At 46.8% G+C, this 22,253-nt stretch overlaps 1 protein-coding gene across 3 annotated transcripts; it reads right to left on the reverse strand.

The window, feature by feature from the left end:
* Positions 1-76: 76 nt before the first annotated feature.
* Positions 77-11,249, reverse strand: Mks1 (MKS transition zone complex subunit 1). Of its 3 annotated transcripts, XM_052757487.1 has the most exons (18): positions 11,116-11,249; positions 10,585-10,694; positions 9,300-9,370; positions 8,728-8,883; positions 7,502-7,599; positions 7,191-7,319; positions 6,838-6,942; positions 6,140-6,257; positions 5,451-5,507; positions 4,154-4,196; positions 3,863-3,928; positions 3,205-3,275; positions 2,791-2,860; positions 2,587-2,694; positions 1,844-1,977; positions 1,279-1,361; positions 1,081-1,178; positions 77-986 (listed from the first exon to the last, which is right to left on the reverse strand). In XM_052757487.1, the coding sequence occupies exons 1-18, from the start codon at positions 11,193-11,195 to the stop codon at positions 898-900; spliced, it is 1,686 nt and encodes a 561-aa protein (XP_052613447.1). In that variant the 5' UTR covers positions 11,196-11,249; the 3' UTR covers positions 77-897. The 3 variants fall into 3 exon arrangements, 2 of the variants coding, with proteins under 2 accessions (XP_052613447.1, XP_052613449.1); XM_052757489.1 differs by lacking the exons at positions 77-986; positions 1,279-1,361; positions 1,844-1,977; XR_008222347.1 differs by lacking the exons at positions 77-986; positions 1,081-1,178; positions 1,279-1,361 and having other exon boundaries at positions 1,863-1,977; positions 2,215-2,694.
* Positions 11,250-22,253: the final 11,004 nt, after the last annotated feature.

Here is a 22,253-nt window from a genome sequence, read left to right on the forward strand (position 1 = left end):
TGCTCTCTTCTGTGAAGGAGAGAAAGGCAGAGGAGTTTGGGCCTCAGAGTAGAAAGAGTGACAGTCCACAGATCAGTCAATATAAATACTTTTTATATGAAAAACAAACAGACACAATAAAAGCCCCTACCCAGGTAGCAGGAAGGGCAGAGAACTACCCTAGGCCGTGTCCTAAACTCGGCCAGCCCTACACTGTAGGATGGAGCTGCCTGAGAGAGGGAAACGGAGGTGCAGTCAGGAAGCTGAGTGAGGCCTCTTGGCCTCCACTTTCCTTGGAAGAAGGGAGAGACTGAGCTCTCTCACGCATCTTCCTCCTTGGATGATGCCAAACTCCATCTTGTTGTTGTTTGTTTTTTTGAGACAGGGTCTCACTATGCCACCCTGACTGTCCTGAAACTCACTATATAGCCCAGGCTGGCCTTGAACTCACAGAGATCCACTAGCCTCTGCCTCCCAAGGACTGGGATTAAAGGCGTGTACCACTACTTCTGGCCGCCAAACTCCATTTTTCAGGGCTGTGAAACAGGAGTTTCCTACAGCGACAGCCTTCTGCCACTGAGACTACGGGATAAACCAGAAAAGACACTGTTGAGGACTGGCTAATGCTGGGCTCACCCCCACACAAGTCTCGACTACACAGTCTGCCTTGTTATGATGCTCATGTTTGGTAGCCAAAACATGAAGAGGGGGTCACATGGGGCCCCAGAGTGTCTGGCTTTACTTCCACAGGGAAGAAAGAAAGTCCTGTGAAGGCTACGCAGAGGAGCCAGCTGGAAATTTCTAGAACATCCAGTTTGGTAGACCAATGTGGTCTCTAAAAAGCAAGATGAAGTGAGAGGGCACTGGACAGACATCCTTCACCTTGTCTCTTGTTCCATAGGCCAGGGCGGCAGAGAGCTAGGCCAGTGTTGCTGAGGGGCTCACAAGGTCCTGGGGGAGGCTCTCCCGGGCCTCCTGCATGCGGCGCCGGGCTCGACGGAAGGCTTCTGTAAGGGAGGGAAACATTGCCACCTAGTCAGCTACTATGGTGTGGAGAAGACAGTGGCCTTGGGCGTCCAGTTGGGGGAATGAGGGGCCCACCTAGCACACTGTGCGTGGAACTCTGCTGGCTGAACCCTTCCAGGCGGTCCAACACGCTCCGCATCTGTTTCCGGAGGGAGCTCGATTCCATGAAAGCCCTGCAGGGAGGCCCAACCTGTAGTCAAGGCTGCACTCCAACCCTCCAGGACAGGGAGCTGGGGGGGGGGGGGGGGGGGGGGGCGGGGCAGGGTCCCTCACCTGGACTGCTGCAGGCAGTGCAAGCGGAAGGTGACAGAACCCGTGGTCTCAGTGCGGAATCCAAAGCGGCTCAGACGCTCCCCCTGGGCACACAGCCGAGACAGGATCAGTCTGTGCACACTCCAGACCAGAGGCTATGCCGCCATTTGTATTCCTAGTCTTGGGACGTGTAGCATTATGGAGGACACTTCATTCTGTCAGACCCCAGCACCACAAGGGTCTGACAGACCCCTCTTGTAACTCTGGGAACATTCTACCCTCGTTTGAGACCGAGCAGGTTTAGAGGCTTCTTGCAAGCCCACCTTGCATCTGATTACCAAGGCCTTCAGTGGCAGAAGAGGCCAGTTATCTAATGGGGGTCAGGGAATCTCTAAATACACTACTCCCCAAGGCCCTCCTAGTGTAGATATTTGAACCTGTAAATATGGGCAGGACCTGCAGCATAAGGCACAGGAAGGAAGGGGCTAGACAACAGGAGCGCAATGCACAATCAGGGGAGGGGCCTCCGTCCAGACACCACAGGAACAGAAACACTCAGCCTGAAGTCTCTCCAGAGATAAGTCACCTTGAAGGTTCCCGGTATCCTCACGTAGGAGGGGTCCTCCAGCTCCAGGGAGCCGCCAATGAAGAACCTCCTTAGCTCTGCCACAAGGCCCAGCTCCATGGGCCTCCACGTGGAGATGGTCAGGGTGTGTGAGCCTGTGCAAGCAAGAGGGGAAACCGGCCAGGTTCCATGGCTGACTTCCCAGCAACGACCTGGGTTGGTGAGGACCTGACCTATGTGAAGGTTATCATGGTGGGTGACTGTGCCTGTCTGGAAGACAGAACTAATCTCAGCTATTCCAGGGATCACTGTGTTCTTAAGACAAGCTTGTCAACCTCCCAGAGCCTCCTTCTCTTTTGAACTAGTAAAATGTAGAAGCAAGGACAACATACACCTCCCAGGGGCTGGGACACTTAGATGAGATTAGTACGCTGCCTGGAACACAACAGGCCTGTACTTCTTCTTCCAAAGGAACACAGGCTGAGAGCCCACGGCGTGCGGCTTCTCTATTAAGGCTGTGGTCTAACTGGAGGATCGGGACACAGGACAACCTGTCAGGCTGCTAGGCTTCAGGAGGTCAGTCCCAGCTTCCCAGTGTCTCCAGGGGCGGCGGGGAAAATCTGCAAAGCTACAAGCAACCTTTCAAGTCAGAGCCCGAGTCCTAATCATCTCTACTCTGATCAGGAACACACAGGAGTCTTCTGGAAGTGCTTGTCCTGTTGCTAGGGCCGAGGGCATTGGGAAGGGCAGGGACAAGAGGTTACCTGGGGTGGCAGGCAGCACCACAGCCCCATAGCCTTCCACACGATACCTCTGCCAGAAGTCCAGTGATAGGACCTTACAGTAGAGCACGGGCCACTCCGGGAGGGCATCTGGAAAGGAGGCAAGGTGGCACTCAGGTCACGGGGACCTTTGCTAAGGGAGGCCCTGGGAGAGGAGAAGTGAGGCTGAGGACCACAGGGACTCACCAGCCGATTCATCCTTGTGGAGAAAGAAGGCTTCGAATGTGAATGGGTAGGAGAAATAGGCCACCTTGTCCTGAAAAAGAAGAGTGTCGTTTTCAGCTCGGCGTCACAGAGTGGACAAGCTCTCACTTGGAATTGGTTCTCTGTGTGTCCAATGACAAGGTCACCTTCACACAGGGGAAAGAAAAACTGTCAGCCTGGTAGGAAGCCAACAGGCAAAGGGACAGCTAAATACAAGCTGCTGTCATCCTCTTAAGAGATCAAGAGTGACCCTGGCCTAGGCAGCCCCGCAGAGCCCACACAGAAACATCCTCAACTATGCTCCTCCACAGACTACACAGCGGGTTGGCCTGAGGAAGCTTCAACGCCACCTGGAGCTGCCATCCCCTTCCAGATACGCCCTCTCATCCTCCATACCATTCCCACGGATTTGGTGGCACAGGTCTGGGTTACTCCTGAGAACTGAGGGAAGGATGGGCTTGACCAATCTGAAAGCCAAAGACCAGACACAATAAGCTCACTAGAGAGGCCAGGAAGTCACTGAGAGAGGACAAAGTTCTTTAATACATTCATTCATTCACTCACTCATTCACACGGTGTGCTGTTCGTTTCCCACTGACTGAGTCCGCTCTATGCTGATACGTTTGAGGATATGTGAGTGACCAGGGTTGTCTCTCCTGGAGCGAACACTCTAGTGTGCCAATGGACAGGGCAACAGACACAGATGGCATTTGAGCTATGGATGGATGGAACTGCCCAGGAAGACCGGAGGTAGAGAGTAGCCTGGGACGTGCTCAGTTTAGGATGAGCAGATGAAGAGGAATCCACCAGAGAGCCTGACGAGCTCTTGGTGAGAAGGAGGGGCTACACTCCAGAAGCCAAGGCAGACGCTTCATGATGAAAAGTGAGCCGTGTCAGAGAGGCCAGAGAGTGAAAGAGCAGAGCCACTTTAGAACTGGCAGTGTGGAGGAGGTGACCTATGACCTTGAGCAGTTTCAGCGGGAGTGGACGGAATGCCCCTAGAACTAACTGTGAGAAGAGACATAAAAGAAGAAATGCTAGAACAGCCGCTTACTAGTCTCTGGCAGCTCCACGAAGAAGTGGATGTAGAGGTTGTCATACTCATAGCCTTGGGCTGAAACTGAAGAGAGAAAACAGGTTATCAGTTTAGCTTGCTCTCTCACTATCCTTCTCACTGTCTAGTCGTGAAGGGCCCACATGTTCTGCAAATAAAGTCTTCCAGAATTCTCAGTTTCTAGAAAAGACTCATCACTCAGTTTCACACGTTCAGCCCAGACTAAGCAGAGGTGAGTAGGTACTCACAGTTCCATCAGACTCTTGCCTGGCTCCGAGACAAGACACTTACCTACCTCTCCATTTACGAAGAGCCGGAGGGCACCCGGGGCGGTCTACGGCAGAGAGGAATGGGAAGGTGTCGGGACCAGAGGGGCTCAAGCTGCCCCTCCAGGCCTGTCCCCACATCTGCAGAAGACCTCACACTGGCGACCCAACCTTGGCCACACTACGCGCGTGCTTCTGCTCTGACACTTCTCCCCAGAGCCCGTTCCTAGTTCCAAGACTCACGGAGTAACAGTACATCACTTAGATGGTAGGGAGGGTGACAGGAGGACTTTTCAGGCCACCAGGTTCCCTCCCTCCCTCCCTCCCTCCTTCCCTCCCTCCCTTCCTTCCTTCCTTCCCTATATTTATTTATTATGTATACAGTGTTCTGCCTCCACGTATCCCTGCACACCAGAAGAGGGCACCAGATCTCATTACAGATGGCCATGAGCCACCATGTGGTTGCTGGGGAATTGAACTCAGGACCTCTGGAAGAGCAGCCAGTGCTCTTAACCTCTGAGCCATCTCTCCAGCCCCCAAGTTTTCTTTTTTAATTGTTTGTGTTATCTGTCTTAACTTTTTTCACATGTTGCCTATGTAATATAAAAAAAATATGAGTTACTTTCTAGAGACAGATAGAGTGAAGCCAGTGAGTAGTTCTAGCCTTGATTGCAGGTCTAGAAATGGAATCCCTGGTGAGAGGGGAAAACCCAGACAGGACTCCAGAGTGACTGACTTAAACTGTTTTGGTTTCATTTTCTTTTCTTTTCTTTTCTTTTTTTTTATTTTCATTTTTCTTTATTAAGAAATTTTCTACTCACTCCACATACTATCCTTGGTTTCATTTTCTAAGATCCAAAACACTTGGTCAGCAGAAATGGCATCTCTTCCCCTATCTTAGTTGTTCTGGAACAATGTCCACACAAAGGATGAGGAGGACACTTTTTTATCTTTATATTGTTTTTTAAAAAACGAATTGTAAATTAATACGTGAATGCATTACCACTGATAAAAACCAAAAGCCACCTAAACATGGAGAACAAGTCAAATGCTTGATATATTCTCCCCACTGCCTAATACCCACTTACCACCACCCACCCAGCCTGTTCCAGGAGAGAGGCCCACACAGCATGTGTGTTCCCTTCAGATCCCGTTCTGCATGCAAGGGTTCACATCAAAATACAGAGTCACAAAACGCTTCTTTGACTTCCTTTCCACACTGCAGAGTGCATCTTGAAGCCTTTTAAGAGAGGTACTGTAGTGCCTCCACAGTCAAACACTGCTTAAAAGCTCACAGCGCTGCAGGAAGCTGAGCTACCCACCATCTCAAAGTCTGTGCCCACGAGGCTGCTGAGGTACTCCTTGTGGCGGCCATAAAGCTGAGGAAACAAAGTGAACCAGTCCTCAAAATGCAGCCCACACCAGACCAGGGTTTGGTTCTGGACGGGAGAAAATTGGGCAGGGCAAGCCTCCCAGATACTGACATTTAAAGCGATGTATAGGCTAGTGTGGTGGTTTGTGCCTGCCACCCCGACATTGTTGAGGCTGAGGCAAGAGGGTTGCTGCCAACTCAAGGCCAGCCTGGGCTACATAGGGACTTCCTGGTTAGTCTGAGCTAGAGTGAGACAGACTCAACACACACACATCTCTGCTAAGAAATAACTAAAATAAAGTGATACACAGAGGCTCTGAAGTTGGCCAGTCTGGGAATGAACCTGGCTCTCAAGGTTACAAGCTCTGTTACTCGGGTCCTTACCTCCAGGGTCCTTGTTTATAAAGTGGTCATAATGCCCACCTCCCAGGGTTGTGAGAGCTAAGTGAAAGGCTTGTGAAAGGCCTGGCCCAGAACACAGTCAACACTCAGTGCGTGGCACTGAATTACGCTCCTGGTGTGGCACTGGCATGGTCGAAGTCTTCTGCTCTGTCAGCTGTGTTCTCTGCATGGTGGTGGGTTGCCCTCCCTCCTCCTCAGCAGCCACCCAGCCATGGCTCCATGTAAACTAGCGCTTACGTCCTTGAACACACGCCGCTCCCGCTCCTCCTCCTCCGGCTGGGCGAGGGAGGACACGTTGTCGATTGTGTACTTCCAAGCAGAAGCATGTTCCTGCTTCTCTCCTTCAGTCTCGATTCTGTAAGGTCAAAGCCACAAGAAGCATCAGTTCTGTAGGCGAGAAGCGTGGCCTTCCAGGCCCGGCCCGGGGAGTCAGCACTGCCGGGACAGGGCTCACTTGAGGAATATGATGAAGACCACGGCCGGAAGGATGATCTGGAGGGAGACGGTGGCGAAGCAGAAAAGGCGACAGACTAGATCCATAGATTCTGGACCCACGCTACCTCACAGACAAGGGAAACCACACAGCACTCCGTCCTCACCTTGAAAAGGGACAGGCTGGGGGAGTTTGGTCTCTACAGTGCCGTCCTCTCGGACAGACGAGGAAACTGGACCTGGCCTGGCTGAGCTCACCTCCCCTGTTCTAGCCAGTCCCTAGACTCTGCAAAGCACGAGTCCTTCTCACTTAACTGCGCAGCTAAAGGGATTCCTTTTGCTGCACATTTCCTGGAAGTTTCCTAAAGGCCTATAACCCAGAACAGAGCACGAGCCAGTGCCTGGGAACTAAAAGTTTAGGAGAAGATTCTAGAATCTGCCAGAGGGTCTAGGGGCCAGAGGGTGGGCAGGGAAGTCGCGGCACACTGTTTCCTCCTTCCTACCTGTAGGGTCCTTTGATGCCAGTGAAGTCGGGCTTCACCGTGATCACGCCATTGCTGTCCACCTTCAGAATGCAGAGGACATGCTCATACGTCTTATAGCCAAGCCTGGGGATCAGGAAACCGTCATCAAGGTTCAGGGTCACCAGGGAAGGGGAGAAAGGTCGTCAGCCACTTCAGGGACAGGATAGGGGACACAGTAAGAACCTTCATGGTGACATACTTTCTTCTGAGAACAACAAAAGAGAAAGAGACCCTCCGTCCCAAAGGTCCCAGATGGCTGTAACAGGACGCTGCTGGTGAGTAACAGGAGAAAAGGGGGCGGGCCAGAGCTGGCAGGGTGAATTGTAACTCACTTCCCATAGGGTCCCAGGTCTGCCATAATGTACATGGTCTGAAGAGGTGTGTTAATGGCATGGTTGTTCCTGATGAAGTCTTCTGAGGGCTCCCAGGTGATGATGCGAGACTTGAGTTTGCTACCCTCCCTGGGAGGGATCACAGGAAAGGGTCATTTCCCTGGCACCCCACAAAAAGCCTGAAGGAGATGATAAGGGATCCCCCCGACCCAACTGGGTCTGTCACTGGATGGGAAGGATTAGTCAGGAGAAATTACAGGAACATTAGTGTGAGACACCACAGAGACCCCCTGATCCCCGCTTGCACTCACATCCCTCGCCTGTCCTGGCGGCGCCGCCTGACGTTGGCCATCCGCTCAACCAGAAACGATGGCGTCTCGCTGGCCGCAGAGGTTATTTTCTGACAGTACTGGGGGAAGAGAGCTGTCTTGTGAATGTCAAGTGGTCAGGGCTACATGGGTTAAAAACACCTAGAGGAAGCCTTCCTTCTGACCCTTGCTCCAGGGTGCAAACCCAACAGATGGAACCTCACAGTTCCCCGTGCCGGGGAGGGGAGCGGGGATGGCACGATCCAAGGAAGACTCCTACTATATGTGGTTTTCATAGGATTCCAGAAATGAGTTGTTTATGCTAATCATGACATCAGCCTACGTTCTCTGAACACATGCCAACAAGAAGTTGGGTGAGTGTGCCTGGTAAATGTCGATGCCAGCTAGGCAGTCAAAAATGCCAAACAGGATACTACAGTTTTTGAGAGAGTTCTCATTTGGGCAAGCTAGAACCAACTGTATTTTTCATTTGCTTTTCCAAAACAGTCTAGAATTTATATGCTGCCGGCTCACAGCTCTCCTGAAGAAAGCAGTCCAAATCTTTCAAAAGACTCACACTAACGCCTGCTCCCGGCAGAGCTCTAAAGGATCATAAACACAAGAATCAGAAAATACAGTTCTACCTTCAAGGAATTTACGATGTTCCTAAGAAGACATATATCATGATGGAGGAGAATGTGAAACAAGCCCACAAGGGCACACCAGTGCACGCAAAACCACAGGCATTTCCCACGGCCTAAGCAAATTCCTCTTCCCATCTGTAAACTCCTGAGTTTTGGCTGAATTTTATTTATTTAATTATTTGATTTTTCAGACAGGGTTTCTTTGTGTAGCTCTGGCTGTCCTAGAACTTGCTCTGTAGACTAGACTGGCCTTGAACTCACAGAGATCCTCCTGTCTCTCTGCCTCACAAGTGCTGGGATTAAAGGCGTGCGCCACCACCGCCATTGGGCTTTGACTGAATTTTAAATAGATTGTTCTAGATTCTGACTTACTCCCCCACACTCCCTCTGACCCCTTGACCCCTGTCCCAGGAGTCCTTAGAGTGTAACAGCCACACCACCCGCAGACTCCGCCCACTCCAGCCTGGCTGCCAGCAGCTCACAGCAGTTTCTAGAACACCTCTGTCCCTTTCCTGGGCTTCCCACTTACCACACAGTACCAGTGAGGCTAGAAAACTAGGGGAGACAGAGAAGAAGGAACAATACCTCTTCCAAGTCGGTGTATCTATCAGAGTCGGTATAGGTGAAGATCCTCCGGTTTTTCCTGCCACCCGAATTCTCCAGCTTCAGGATCTCTTGGCGGTACTGATGATCCAATGGACTCTGACACGCAGATTCATTTTGGTACAGATCTACTTCAAACTGAGGTCACCACAAAGAAACAGATCAGCTGGGACAACCTCAGACTTTGGTTCCCATAGTTACCAGATCAAATCACTGCTACGGAGCTGGTTGACACAGTTTGATAACCAACCATCCCTTGTTTAAATAATGAAGGGCAGGGGAATCTAAGAATGTTGGAGTTAAAAGGAACCAAGCTGATGTTCTCATTCAACTCTGCTGCTAGAGATGCCACAGAGCCCAGAGACGGGGAACGCCTTATCCAGACGCTAGACTGAGCAGTGGCGGCCGTTATATCACAATATCCAAATAAACACAACAAGGGAAAGTATAAACCTCCACAGCCTCTTCTGGAAATCAGTTCGCCGGCATGAGTCACCAGTCAGGTGGGAGTCCAGCGGGTGGAGGGAGACCGAGGACAGGTAATACAGGCTCACCTGGCTGAAGAGCTTCTCCTGCCACCCAATCACAGCCTCTTCCTCCTCTTCCTCATCAGGGCGGTGTCCACCTCCAAACAACAGAACGAGTCAGACCAGCAACACGCCTCCCACTGTGCTTGATTATAACCAGCGTTCCTGTTCTGACTTCATTTTGGTTTTAAAAATCCATTATTGTTGTTTGAGATGGTGCTTCACTCTGCAACTCAGTCTAGCCTCACATTCCAGATCCTCCTGCCTCAGCCAGAGAACCGCTGACGTGACGTGTGCACACCACCGGGCTTGGCTTCAAAGTCCCTATTCACACTGACCACAAACCCCACTGGAGTTCGGTGATTCATTAAGCACCCAGTCTAGACAAAGAATGGAAGTTACTTGGGTTAATACTAAAAGCCATGATTAGGACCCGAGGCAGCTTAATCACTACTCTAATTTGAAATAAAAGACAATCCTGCCTTTCAGGAAATACTTTATCTAATCCAGTATTAGGAACTGAAATTTAGTTAGAGCTGGAGGCCAGCCTTCCTCAAGCCCGTCTGCATTTGCTAGATAAGGAGCCCAGTGTTTTTCTTTCAAATCCCGAAACCACCAACAGAATCATCCACGAACACTAACTTGGGAGAGGAAGCACCAGGAGAGGACAGGGAAGCAAACAAATGATTTTTTAAAGAACCATATTTAATACGGCCCTGGCTCTGCATGTCTTTCAAAAGATGTCTTCTTTGTGATCCACAGTCTACCCTTCTTGCCTAAGAATATTTCTGAGTAGAAAGAGAAAGAGCAGAAGCATGAAAGATTATTGGACAACGCAAGGACCCTGTCCCATCTTTTGGCTTCCAAGGCAAGGTAAATCACATTTTCCTGAAAACTCCTTTTTAAAAATTATTTTAAGTGTATTTACACATACACTTGGAGTTTGGAACACATTTCTCTTAGAAGTCCCCCACCCCACCCCATACACACAAGTCACACATGGGGTCCATGGCTAACCTGATTTCAAACCCCAGGACTCATGGGGTGAAGGGAGGTAACTGAACTGACTCCCCAAGGGTGTCCTCTGAGCTTCACTCTGACACTGTGGCATGGACATGCACACACACAGAAGTAAATGAAAATGTAAAAAAGATCATGAGGATTCAAAAGCTCCCACGTGCCCCAGCTATGTGGCACGGGGCCAACAAACTCAACCTCTCTGAGCCTTTCTGTTCCTCCTCTGTACCTCTACTGCCACGGACCCTTTCCTCAGTTCTCAAGGGGATGCATCATCATCACCAAAAACACCCACTAGCAACTTGAGGAGGCCTAAAAGTGGCCAAGTCTATGAGGTCCTTCCCCATCTGAGCAGCAGGCTGGTAATGAAGGAAGTTGCTTGGGGTGACTCTTTGCAGATGAACTCTGTCAAGAAAAGAGAAGCCCAGAATACACGTGTCAAAGACGCAGGACCAGGAGATAAACACAGCAAGGACAGGAAAAACAAAACCACAGAGGCGGAGATGCTAAGCAGAGAGCGCGGGAGGAGGTGGGGAGGGGCGCCTGCCGGAGAAGTCAGTGCGAGGGAGTGTTGGGGACACACGGGGCCTGAGGGGTTTGAAAGTAACGAGAACTTGAAGGGTCTTGGGCAGGAGTGAGGTCTGGAAGGTGTGCTTGAAAGCTTTCAGGGGGAAAAGGTCTCGGTAGCGAGATGTGCGGAGATGGCAGAGGAAGCAGTTGGGATTGCAAGCGGAAGTGGGGGGCCTCCGAACTCCCGAAAGCTTAGGGTGGAACTGTCTGAGAGCATAGAGTTAGGGGGGCCCCGGAGCCGGGGTGGTGTGACTACCGGAGGCGCAGGTTGCGCACGGGGTCCCGGGAGCGATATACGGCCTCGCCGGTGTCAGTGCTCCAGACCGCTTCCGCCATGACAGCTGCTTCGGGGCCGCGACTGCGCCGGAAAGCGCGGTGCTCCGTTTCCCTGGCAACGGAGACGCGGACTTTCTCGGCGCTGGTGGCGCTGCGCACGCTGCTCTCCATCCCCGCGGGAACCGGTCCCTAGCCTGGTAGGGGGATTCTGAGCACTCTAGGGTGATAAAGGGGTACAGGCTGGCTTGTCCTGTGTGGATAAAGCTCACCCACACCCACGGTGAGAGTTGATGCACGGCACAGACGAGGAAGCCGCCACCAGCCACTTCCTTGAGGTGTGAAAACGGTGGTGGGGGCCAGAACTAGGTGACCTGAGTCCTTACTTTCTAACCAAACACTGCCTTCCACTGAACATTTGAAGACTTTGGCCCAGGGTGCTGGAGAAATGGCTTAGTGGTTAGTGGCTGCTCTTCCAGAGGACCTGGGTTTGGTTCCCAGCACCCACATAGCCACTCACACTTGTCTGTAACTCCAGTTCCAGGGGGTCAGACACCTTCCCTTCTTCCAGCACACATGTGGTGCCCAGACATACAATCAGGCAAAAACCCATACATATAAAATGTTTTTGTTTTTTTTTTTTTTTTTTTTTTTTTTTGGTTTTTCGAGACAGGGTTTCTCTGTGTAGCTTTGCGCCTTTCCTGGAACTCGCTTTGGAGACCAGGCTGGCCTCGAACTCACAGAGATCCGCCTGGCTCTGCCTCCCGAGTGCTGGGATTAAAGGCGTGGGCCACCACCGCCCGGCGTTTTTTTTTTTTTTTTTAAAGAAATAAAATTGTGGCCTAAACAGTTGGTGCATGTGACTGAAAGAACACACTCAATTTTCTCAAGGAACCAGGGAATGTTACGTCATGAAGACATGAAAACATATTCTTGGAAGAAAACCCCAAACTATAGGGCAGATATATTAGTCGTTGTGTTGGTATGCACTGAGCTAGAGAAAGAAAAAACAAGGAAGCCCGCAGTAAGGAAGCAAAGGGTGTTTTTAAGAACTGGTTTTTCCCCTAGGTATATTGGTTCTGGATTATTAGTCAGTTTAGATCCCTCACCAACCCCTGAAAAACCACCTAAGTGACATTCAGAAGTCATGGTTCGTTGGACTACCAAAGGAAAGATGGTGTAAATTTAATCCTGGCAGTTTGTCAATATCAACATTACTTCTCTGAATAATAATAAGCAACTATTGCCGGGACTGAGGGCTCTCATGGCAGTTTGATTACAGGGCACAGAAGTCCTGGGCACCTTAGCTACTCATTGTGTGACACTAAGAATTCACCACAAACAGCACCCACTTATGAAGAGCTAATACAGTTTGTATTGACTCTAACCCTCATAAAAACACCTCCAAAAGGTACTTTAATTCCCATTTAAAGATGAAGTTAGCTGAAGGCCAGGAGAACTTTCCACTGACTTACTGTCTCCTGCCCACTTCCTTAGGAACACACAATTTCCAATGAAGTGATGATTTCAATAGATGAAGCCATGGAGACTGACTCATTAAAGAGAAAGGCATTCTGGTTTTTCTTCTTAAAGACGAGAATAGACAGGCATGGTGGTCTATGCTTGGATTCCCAGCACTAGGGACATGAATGCAGGAGGATTTCAAGTTTAAATAATTCAAAAAAAGAAAAGAAAAATAAACCAACAATAAGAGAAACAACTAACTAAGGGCTGGAGGTTCAGTGGGTGAAGGCCTTTACTACTAAGCATGATGAACTAAGCTTGATCCTTGGAACAAGAAAACCAACTTCACGGAGGTATCCTCTCACGTCCACACTTCTCTGGGGTACCATTGCCAATGATAATAATAATAATAAAAATAAAAATAAACTTTTTTCCCCCAGTGAGCCTCCTAGGGCATTGGCTGTGTCAAGATGAAGCCGGATATCTCCTTTAGAGCCACTGGCTGCGAAGAACTCATTGAAGTGGATGATGAACGAACGCAAAGGTCACACGTTTTATGAGAAGCCCATGGCCACAGAAGAAACTGCTGATGCTCCGGGTGAAAAGTGGAAGGGTTATGTGGTCTAAAACAGCGGTGGAAATGACAAACAAGGTTTGATCATTAACAAGGTGTCTTGACCCACAGCAAAGTGTGCCTGCTGTTGAGTAAAATGTATTCTTGTGATAGACCAAGGAGAAGTGGAGAGAGGAAGCACAAGTCTGTTTGCAGGTGCATTGTGGATGTTGAATTGAGTGTTCTCAACTTGGTTACTGTGGGAAAAAAGGGAGAGAAGGATATTCCTGGGCTGACAGATACTGCTGTGCCTCAGCAGCTCAGCCCCAAAGAGCTTGAAGCATCTGAAAGCTTTTCAGTCTCTCTAAAGAAGATGATGTCCACCAGTATGTTGTCAGAAAGCCTTTAAATGAAGAAGGTGAGAAGCCCAGGACCAAAACACCCAAAATTCAACGGCTTATCGTTCCACGTGTCCTGCAACACCAACGCCGACCTACTGCTATGAGGAAGCAACTAAGAAAAACAAGGAGGAGGCTGCAGAATATGCTAAACTTTTCACCAAGAGAATGAAGGAAGCCAAAGGAAACCGCCAGGAACAGATTGCCAAGAGATGTAGGCTGTCCTCGCTGAGAGCTTCTACTTTTAAGTCTGAGTCCAGTCAAAAATTCGAGTCTTCAAGAGTAATAAATGATCAGACCTTGAAAAAAGAAAGGATAGCATTTAAGAACTTTCTTTTAAGAGACAACTACTGTGTTACATGAGCAATAAATAATAAGGATGGAGCCTACATCCACAATTTAGTTTTATAACCAAATCAAACTTACACCAAAATCAATCTGACAAAATTGTATGCAAAACTGTTATTGTACATACACATGGTGTGGAGGTATAGGCTGTTCGTATAGTAAGCATAATTACTATTATTTTTGTACAAATACACCTTTTTTTTATATTTCTCCTTGCCTACTGATTCCTATAAAACTAGCTTTTTAAATATGAGGTTCTGGAGTAGGAGTCAAAGTTTCACCTTTAGGGTTCTGATTGGAACATTTTCCCAAAAGTTCATAGTTTTTAGCAGAGTCTGGAAAGAATTTGCACCCTGATATCAAGAATGGCCCGGACTTCATGTATTCTTGCCATTAACTTTTTATGTGATACTTAGGTGTGGGGTAAACACTACAAACAGTCGATCCAACCTGCCTTTTGTATCTGTGGGTTTCCTGTGCATAGATCTAACCAATTAAAGGTTGAAAATGTTCAACAAAGAAAAAAGTTATTACCTGTGCTGAACATAGGCAAACTTCTTTCTTTTCGTAATTCCATAAACAATACAGTAAAACAATTATTTCCATAGCATTTACATTGCATTGTGTATTCTTAGTGATCTTGAGATGATTTAAAGCATCCAGGGTTGTAAATCAGTATGCAGAGTGCTTGCCGAGCATGCAAGAAGCCGTGGGTTTGATCTCCAGCACCACATAACCAACTATGATAGTACAAATCTGTAACCCCAGGACTTGGGGAGTAGAGGCCGAAGGATCGGGAGTTCAAGGTCATCCTTGGCTGTACGGCTGTTTCGCAGGCAGCTGAGCCCCTGTCTCAGGCAAACAAAAACCTAAACAACAACAGATTTTTTTTTTTTTGAAAAGAAGTCCAAGTCTTGTCTTCCAAGATCACAAAAACAGAACAAAACAATGACAGAACAACCTAGAAGGTACAAGGTACAATGGTTGAGCCAAAGAGCCACATGCCGCCTATTCACTGCATAGACCTTACCTGACGTGTGTCCAAGGACAAGGCCATTAAGAAGGTCAGCATTTAGAGCACAGAAGAGGCCACGGCTGTCATCTCCAAAGTAAGCATCTTTGATGCTTTCGTGCTTCACAAGCCCTCAGTGAAGCGGCGTTACTGAGCCGTGCCATTTAATGCAAAGTGGTCAGGAGTCACTCTCATGAAGTCCAGAAGGTCCAAACAACCTCATGCTTTTTTAGGCCTGCTGGTGACACTATAGAACCTCCATTAAACAAACAAACAAACAAATAAAAAAAGGAAGCCTGGTGGTGGCAGTGGCGGCACACGCTTTTAATCCCAGCATTTGGGAGGCAGAGGCAGGTGGATCTCCATGAGTTCAAGGCCAGCCTGGTCTACATAGTGAGTTCCAGGACAGCCAGGGCTACACAGAGAAACTCTGTCTCAAAAAAACAAAACAACAATGAAACGTATACAGGAGGGTGTGGGGGAGTCATTTTGTGCAAGTGTTTCTGAACTGAAAAGTTTCTCCAAACCATGTGTTATTTTATGAAAAACCCAGTAAGTGTCAACTCTGAGCCATTCTGGTTTGACACAGAAGTGGGAGGGTTACCTGTGATGTTAGACGGAAGTTTGGCATGTGTGTTGTATAATCTCAAAAATAAACAGGTGACTTTTGAAGAGGAAAAAAGAAAGATAGAAAGAAAGCAAACAGATGAGTGTGTCTGCCTGGGGTGAACTGGGGGTATAAGAGTCAAGAGGGAGAAATTATGAAGGTACTTTGGGGGAGGATGGATTTGTTATCTTGATTGTGGTGCTGGATTTCACCAGCGTGCACACGTGCCAAAATGTGTTAGTACTATCTACACACATTTTAAACACTGCAGCTTAATGTACATCAACTGTACCTCAGTAAACTGGCTTTTTTAAGCTTCAAAAAGTATGTTCTGAGTCAAATCTATGAGTCCATCCTCCCCTGGACTTCTGCCTTCTTTAATCTATGCCCCCCTGAGCCCCAGTTACCAGATGAGCCATGTGAGAACAGGCCCAGGAAAGTCTCTCTTCTCCCTCATCATTGTTACTTTATAGTTTACCTGACTCAGAGGATATAATTCATGAAAGCAGAAAAAGAGTCACTGAGCTGCAGACTGCCTGTGCGTTGACTGGGCTTTAGTATAGATCCCTGTACTCACCTGGGCACTATGGGAGAGCAGCATTTGGATACAACAATCTTATGAGGAATGATTGAAATGCATCTGTCTCATCAAAGGAATACATGTGTGTGGACACATCAGAATCAAAAAGACAAAAAGACAAAGAGAATCCGAAAAGCAGCAAGAGAGAAGCGACCCTCATGAAATCTGAGTGAAATCTGAGCTAAATTCTTATCAGAAAGTGTGGGGCTGGGAAGCAGTGGAGTGATATCCTCAACAGAGACATGGGAATGGCAACAGGCTCACAAAAGATGCTAGACATCACTAATCAGTTGTGGGATATTTGTACACTAGTTGAGACAAGGCTAAGCTAAAGGCCAAGCTTTCATAATTAATAAGTTTCTGTGTCGTTATATGGGGTTGGCAGCAGGAAAGAAAGTCTACATATGGCATCCAATGTGAAGGCTCAAATATCCAAACATAGATTTATAAAGTTAACAGATGCCTTTTACCTGCTCAAACATAAAACAAAAAAATCATCTTTAGCTGACTTATATACACTGCACATTTCTTACTTGTGTTAATACAGATATATATGTTACCTTTAAAAGTATGTGTTTTCAGAAAAAAGACCAGACACAGACACCAATAAAGACAAACAGCCCAGGTGATCCAGCCCCTCAAAATGCCTCTGTTGCAGTTTCCTCAAAATTCTGTATCCAGAACAACTTCAAAGCTGCTAGCTGAGATGATCCAGCCTCACAGACTTCAAGACTTCAGATAAACTCTACACTTTCCCATCACATAGAGACTAAACAAGAAAATGATACAGCTAGCTTTCCCAGGATTTGACCATTTTCCCAATTTTCTCAGGGTCCCCTAAAGATGCCATCACCCTCAGGCAACAAGAAGTAATTTTAAGAATTTGACTCCCACATTCCCAAGAGGTGGGGTGGGTGGCTTTTATTCAATGGGTTATGAATGTTTGTCATCGTTTAGGGGGGTTGGTTACAAATTGTTACTGGTCATGGACAGGGAGGACTGTTGGGAAATATTATTTTAAAGTGTGTTACATTTTTTTTTCTACTGCTTTTGTTAACAATTCAAAGATGTGTTTGATTAAATTAAATTAACTTGCAAGCAGGAGGCTGAGTCAGCAAGTAGCTGACAGGAAGTGGTAGGGAGGAACCACAAGGAGCAAGAGTTTTTAAGTGGGGGCCGAGAGAAGGACGCTGGTTTTTTTGGTAGACGCCAGCAAAGGGAGAAGCTTAGCGACTAACCATTCAGCCTCTCTGAGCAAACAGAATTCCACCTAAACCACCGAATTGTGAGTTCTTTAGACTCAGATAAAGTTTCCCTTAGTATCTTTGAAAGAGTCGATGCCTGAAGGAATAGAATCCCCTCAGGCTGGGGACCTTGTGGCCAAACTGCGGAAGAGTCAGGAGCCATGGCTACCAGAGTTAGAATGGGCTTTATTAGAAAGAAGAGGGGATAGGATGGAGAAGCCAGGCCTGGCAGAGAGGAAACAGAGAGGCGCAGAGAGAGAGCATGGCGGTCTGTGTGTGGCTTTTCAAGGTGGGGACGCAGTTGCCCGCTGATGATGTACGGCATTAAACCTGGAAGAGTGAGAGCAGGATCCTTACAGCATAACAACAGAGGAAAATAAGCCAGGGAGGTTGGATCCAAGGATCTCTTCCTGAAAATGAAAAAGGGGGATATAGGAATGGCAGGATAAAAGGGTAGATTATTGAATCTACTTTAAACTAAAAAGCAGCTATTAATCTCAAATATTTTATACTGGTATGGATTTTTGTATATTGATACAAATTTAAGGTTATTTTTAATACTATGTATATACATATATATGTTTCTATTTTTGTTTAAGGTATTGTATCTATGTAGCTCACTTAACAATGTAATGTAAATTTCTAGTCCTTGAAAGTTATTATTACAAACTATTTAGAATAATTAAGAAATACAGGTTAGTAGTTAGTCATCTAACAATCAAATTTACGGCCATGTTAGGTATGTTTTCAAGGTCAAACACATATATTTTAGATAGACAAATGGTCCTCAAACACTTCAGAGAGCTACAGAATATGGCATTTAAGATGTTTTAATAAGCTAAGGTGTTTCATGACCGTAAGACACGTGTGCTCCTGGCAGCACCAATTTACTTCAAAAAAGGATGATGGGCATCAAAGAACCTCCATATGGAGTTTGCTTTTATTGTAGCAAAGTTAGCCACTGGGCAAGAAACTGCCTTTGTCTCGACTGTTTATAGTATGCTGTCCAAATTGGACAAACAGAACACAAAAGAAGGAGACTGCCAAACTTTGTCAAGACAAGGTAGGACAGTCCTTCAGAAATTTCCTGCTTCCCAAAAAGGTCTGCCAGATATTCTAGGCCTGTAAGCCTAAGATGGATGCCCCAACATTGCAGAGGAACCCTGGGTGACTATCTAGGCAGCTGTCTGTGTCATTTCTATAGCTTTGGCAGTTGCTTGCTTTACACTTCCTGTTTACTCATGTAATATATCCTTCTTGAGTCTTTGATGGGGTTGAAGACAAGATAGTTATAGTTTTACAGTTTTCCTTGTTACTAAATTCAGAAAAGAAACATACATAAGAGATGTAAAGTTTTATAAGATTCAGAAACATAAAAGCTTAAGTTGTTTATCTAAGAAGATCTTTTAAGGTCTAACAAGAGTAAATGCTGATGATAGTGAAACTCTCACAAGCACTGGTCAACACTAAAGAAGACAGCCTCTTTGGAAAACTGGAAATTAGGTTGTTGTTTTTTTAAAGACTTATTTTATTTTTAATATATTTATGTGTGTGTGTGTGTGTACGTGTGTGTGTGTGTACGTGTGTGTGTGTGTGTGTGTGTGTGTGTGTGTGTGTGTGTGTGTACACAAACACAGTGCTCGTGGGGGCCAGAAGAGAGCATCAGGTCCTCTCCTCTGAAGCTAGGAGTTACAGGTGTGTGTGAGCCACACAGCATGGGTGCTAGGATCTGATCCCCAGTCCTCTAGAAGAGCAGTTTATGTCCTTACCCACTGAACCACCTCTCCAGGCTCTGGAGATTTCATAGAAAGTAAAACACTTACATACCATATGAACTAGCACCCCACTCTACTTACCCAAGAGAAATGGCAATGTCTGTGAATGTACATAGAAACTTTATTCATGAAAGTAAAATGGAGAACCAGCTCTCATGCCCATTAATATGTAAACACTTAAAGAAGTCGTATTACGTCTACGGAAGGAACATTAATCCATAATAAACAAAGGGCCAATGCACCGAACTGCATGGGTGGATCTAAATGATTGCAAATTTCTAAAAGGCATAAAAGATTACGTACGCACAATGGTTTTTAATATAACATTCTTGCAAAAGAATACAGAGATGGGCAGTGGGTCAGTGGCTCCTGGGACTGAGTTGAGTCGTAGGGATTGGCTATAAAGGGACAGTGTGAGGAGATTTGGAAATAATAGGACTGTTTTATATGGATCTGTGGTGAGGGGATACAAATCATTGCGTTTCTTACAACCTAAAGGAGTTACAAAAACAGCTCCGAAAAGGAGTTCTGTTACAATTGAGTGAATTTTTAGACCCTAATCACCTCCCCAGGGTCCCACCACAGGGAATAAATTCTATTGCATGTAAATTTTTGCCTATTAGCAGGCATTGAGAGGTACTTACAATAGAATGCCAACTATGACAGACGGTGCATGCTACAAATGAATCATAGACCCACCGAAAGGAGTAAGGAAAATAGGAACTGAGTGAGTAACTTTGGAAAGAGTGTTTTGACAGAAAGCTGCAGACTAAACACAAAACATATTGCCTGCCAACATTGAACTCTGGTTAATACATTTTTCTCAGCAGAGTTAGGTTAGCAATTTTGGAATTACTTTATATGCACAGCAGGGTTGAAAAATAAGTACATATGTAGTAGCTAATGACACTCATTTCTCAGTCCTAAAAAGAGATGTTCCAAACAAGGTAAGGAGGGAAGGCAAGAATGGACCCAGAGATGCTGGCTTAAATGGGGTTAGAAACAAAACTCGTGGCATTTTCTGAAGTTTGTCTAAAGACAGGTCCAGAGCACAATATGGTTAAGTATAGCTATGTATATATGAATGCGTAAGTTGGCATACATGTGGGTACTTCCTAGCCCTGTCCAGAGAAAACTTAGAAGCAGTCATTTGCCAGTAGACATGAGTATACTCTAGTGCCCAGACCTTGAGTTCTAGATCCATTCTCCATTATCTAGGAATCAGGGCTCCTTGGAGAATTGATTTCACAGAATAAGCAGAATGGAACCTCTTGGACACCTTGGCCAGGTAGCTGCTGTCAGACAAGAACGATCTTGACGTGGATGCAGGTCTGTGTGGTTAGCCATCGGCAGTGGATGCAGGTCTGTGTGGTTAGCCATCGGCAGTGGATGCAGGTCTGTGTGGTTAGCCATCGGCAGTGGATGCAGGTCTGTGTGGTTAGCCATCAGCAAGCTTGGGATTGGAAAAGCAGATCTGCAGAGACAGCAACAGCCCTGTTACAAGTATGTTTTGGGGGAAATGACTCCAGGAAACAGTAGATGGGAGAGGTGCTAAATGCATGTCTAAAAATTAATCTTGATTTTCAACTCGATTGGGTTGGGCAATGCCTTGGTTAGCAAAGTCCCCCTTCATCATGTCTGTCAGTACGTGTCAAAAAAAATGATTAGATCATGAGGACTCTGACCTAATGAATGGTTTAACTCATCAATGGATTCAAATTATAAACAGGATATTGGGAGATAGGGCTTGGTTGGAGGAAGTAGGTCACTGAGGATGTGTCCTTGAGAGTCACAGCGTAGTACACTGACCCCTTCCTGTTACTGCTCTAGTCTGTTCATTTGACACCATTATGTGAGGTGTACATACATACACACACACACACACACACACACACACACACACACACACACACACACACCCTCCCGCCTCCCCCCCCCATTCCCCGCCCCACACAACTGGGAGAAAACTCTGAAATAATGAGGAAAACATTTCTCCCAGGAATTTTGGTCACAACTACCCAAGAGTAACTAATTAATCAAGTCAACTTACTTAGGACCCGAGAGAGTGAGCACCTTTTCCAAACAGTGTAGCAACACCACAAAGTGAGATCACAGACGCCACTGGAGTCAGCATGGTGATCGACTAGGTTTGCAGGGCCCGGAAGCTCAGCCTGAGCAGCAGTTTGCTCACAAAGCCCAGGCAGATCTCAAACACTGTTTCCCAAGAAGCATGCTAAGCTTCTAGCAATGGATTGATTTTATCTTGAACAGTCCATTCCCATCTATCCTGCAGTGTGTCCCAACAGGTTAACCCAGGTTTCCACAAACATGTCAAAACCTGGAGCCACAGAGTGTTCTAAATAGTAGGTCTTTGATGATGACAGTTCTTTTAAGAACTGTCTTTTTTTTTTTAAAGAAATACCCAGACTTCCATAATCCTATTTTTCTCCACACTCCTATGGAAATTACAAAACATCAGTCTCTTCTTCAAAATCTAGTAAGTTAACATTCTCCATCACTTGTTTCTTCCAACTCTAGAATCCTTCACGTCCACGCTCAGTACATTTCTATGGACTTGATCAAACCACCAGTGATCTCTTGAAAGTCTACATTCGTATACAAGCAACATTTTTGTGTCCGTGTTTACTATTGTCTCAAAAGAATCATTTGGTGGCAGCTACTGGAGTTGAAACTGAGTGGTGAAATAGATTGTCTTGTGTGACACATCTTGGTAATCCTGAAGGGCTCTCCCAGGCTGGGCATGGCAAACATGATGCTGGTAGGCCTTGCCCTTTCTCCTGCCCTCTCCCTTGTAACCATAGATTACATCCCTAAAGCTAGCCATCAAGGTCTATTACCTTATTTGGACACATTCTTCTGCCAGCTTTTGGAGAAGGGACACACAGCAGGGACTTTGTAGAAAGGATGGGGACCTACAGGTGAAGCTGGGCCTGCCGATCTGTACTTGTGTTTCTGGCTGTAGGGACATCTCCCAAGCCACTCCTTCAGTGGCCTTGCTTCTGTGTGGACATGCAGGTCCATAGCCTTTTGACAAAAGAAAACCTGCTGTTCCTCTGTGGTTCTGGACGCAGTCCTGGCCCACCACAGGCTGGGCTCTGCTGGGTGTCTCCATACCCCTT

Source organism: Peromyscus californicus, unplaced genomic scaffold (assembly GCF_007827085.1).
Source record: "Peromyscus californicus insignis strain IS unplaced genomic scaffold, ASM782708v3 Scaffold_3__1_contigs__length_106647218, whole genome shotgun sequence".
Taxonomy (NCBI): Eukaryota; Metazoa; Chordata; class Mammalia; order Rodentia; family Cricetidae; genus Peromyscus; species Peromyscus californicus.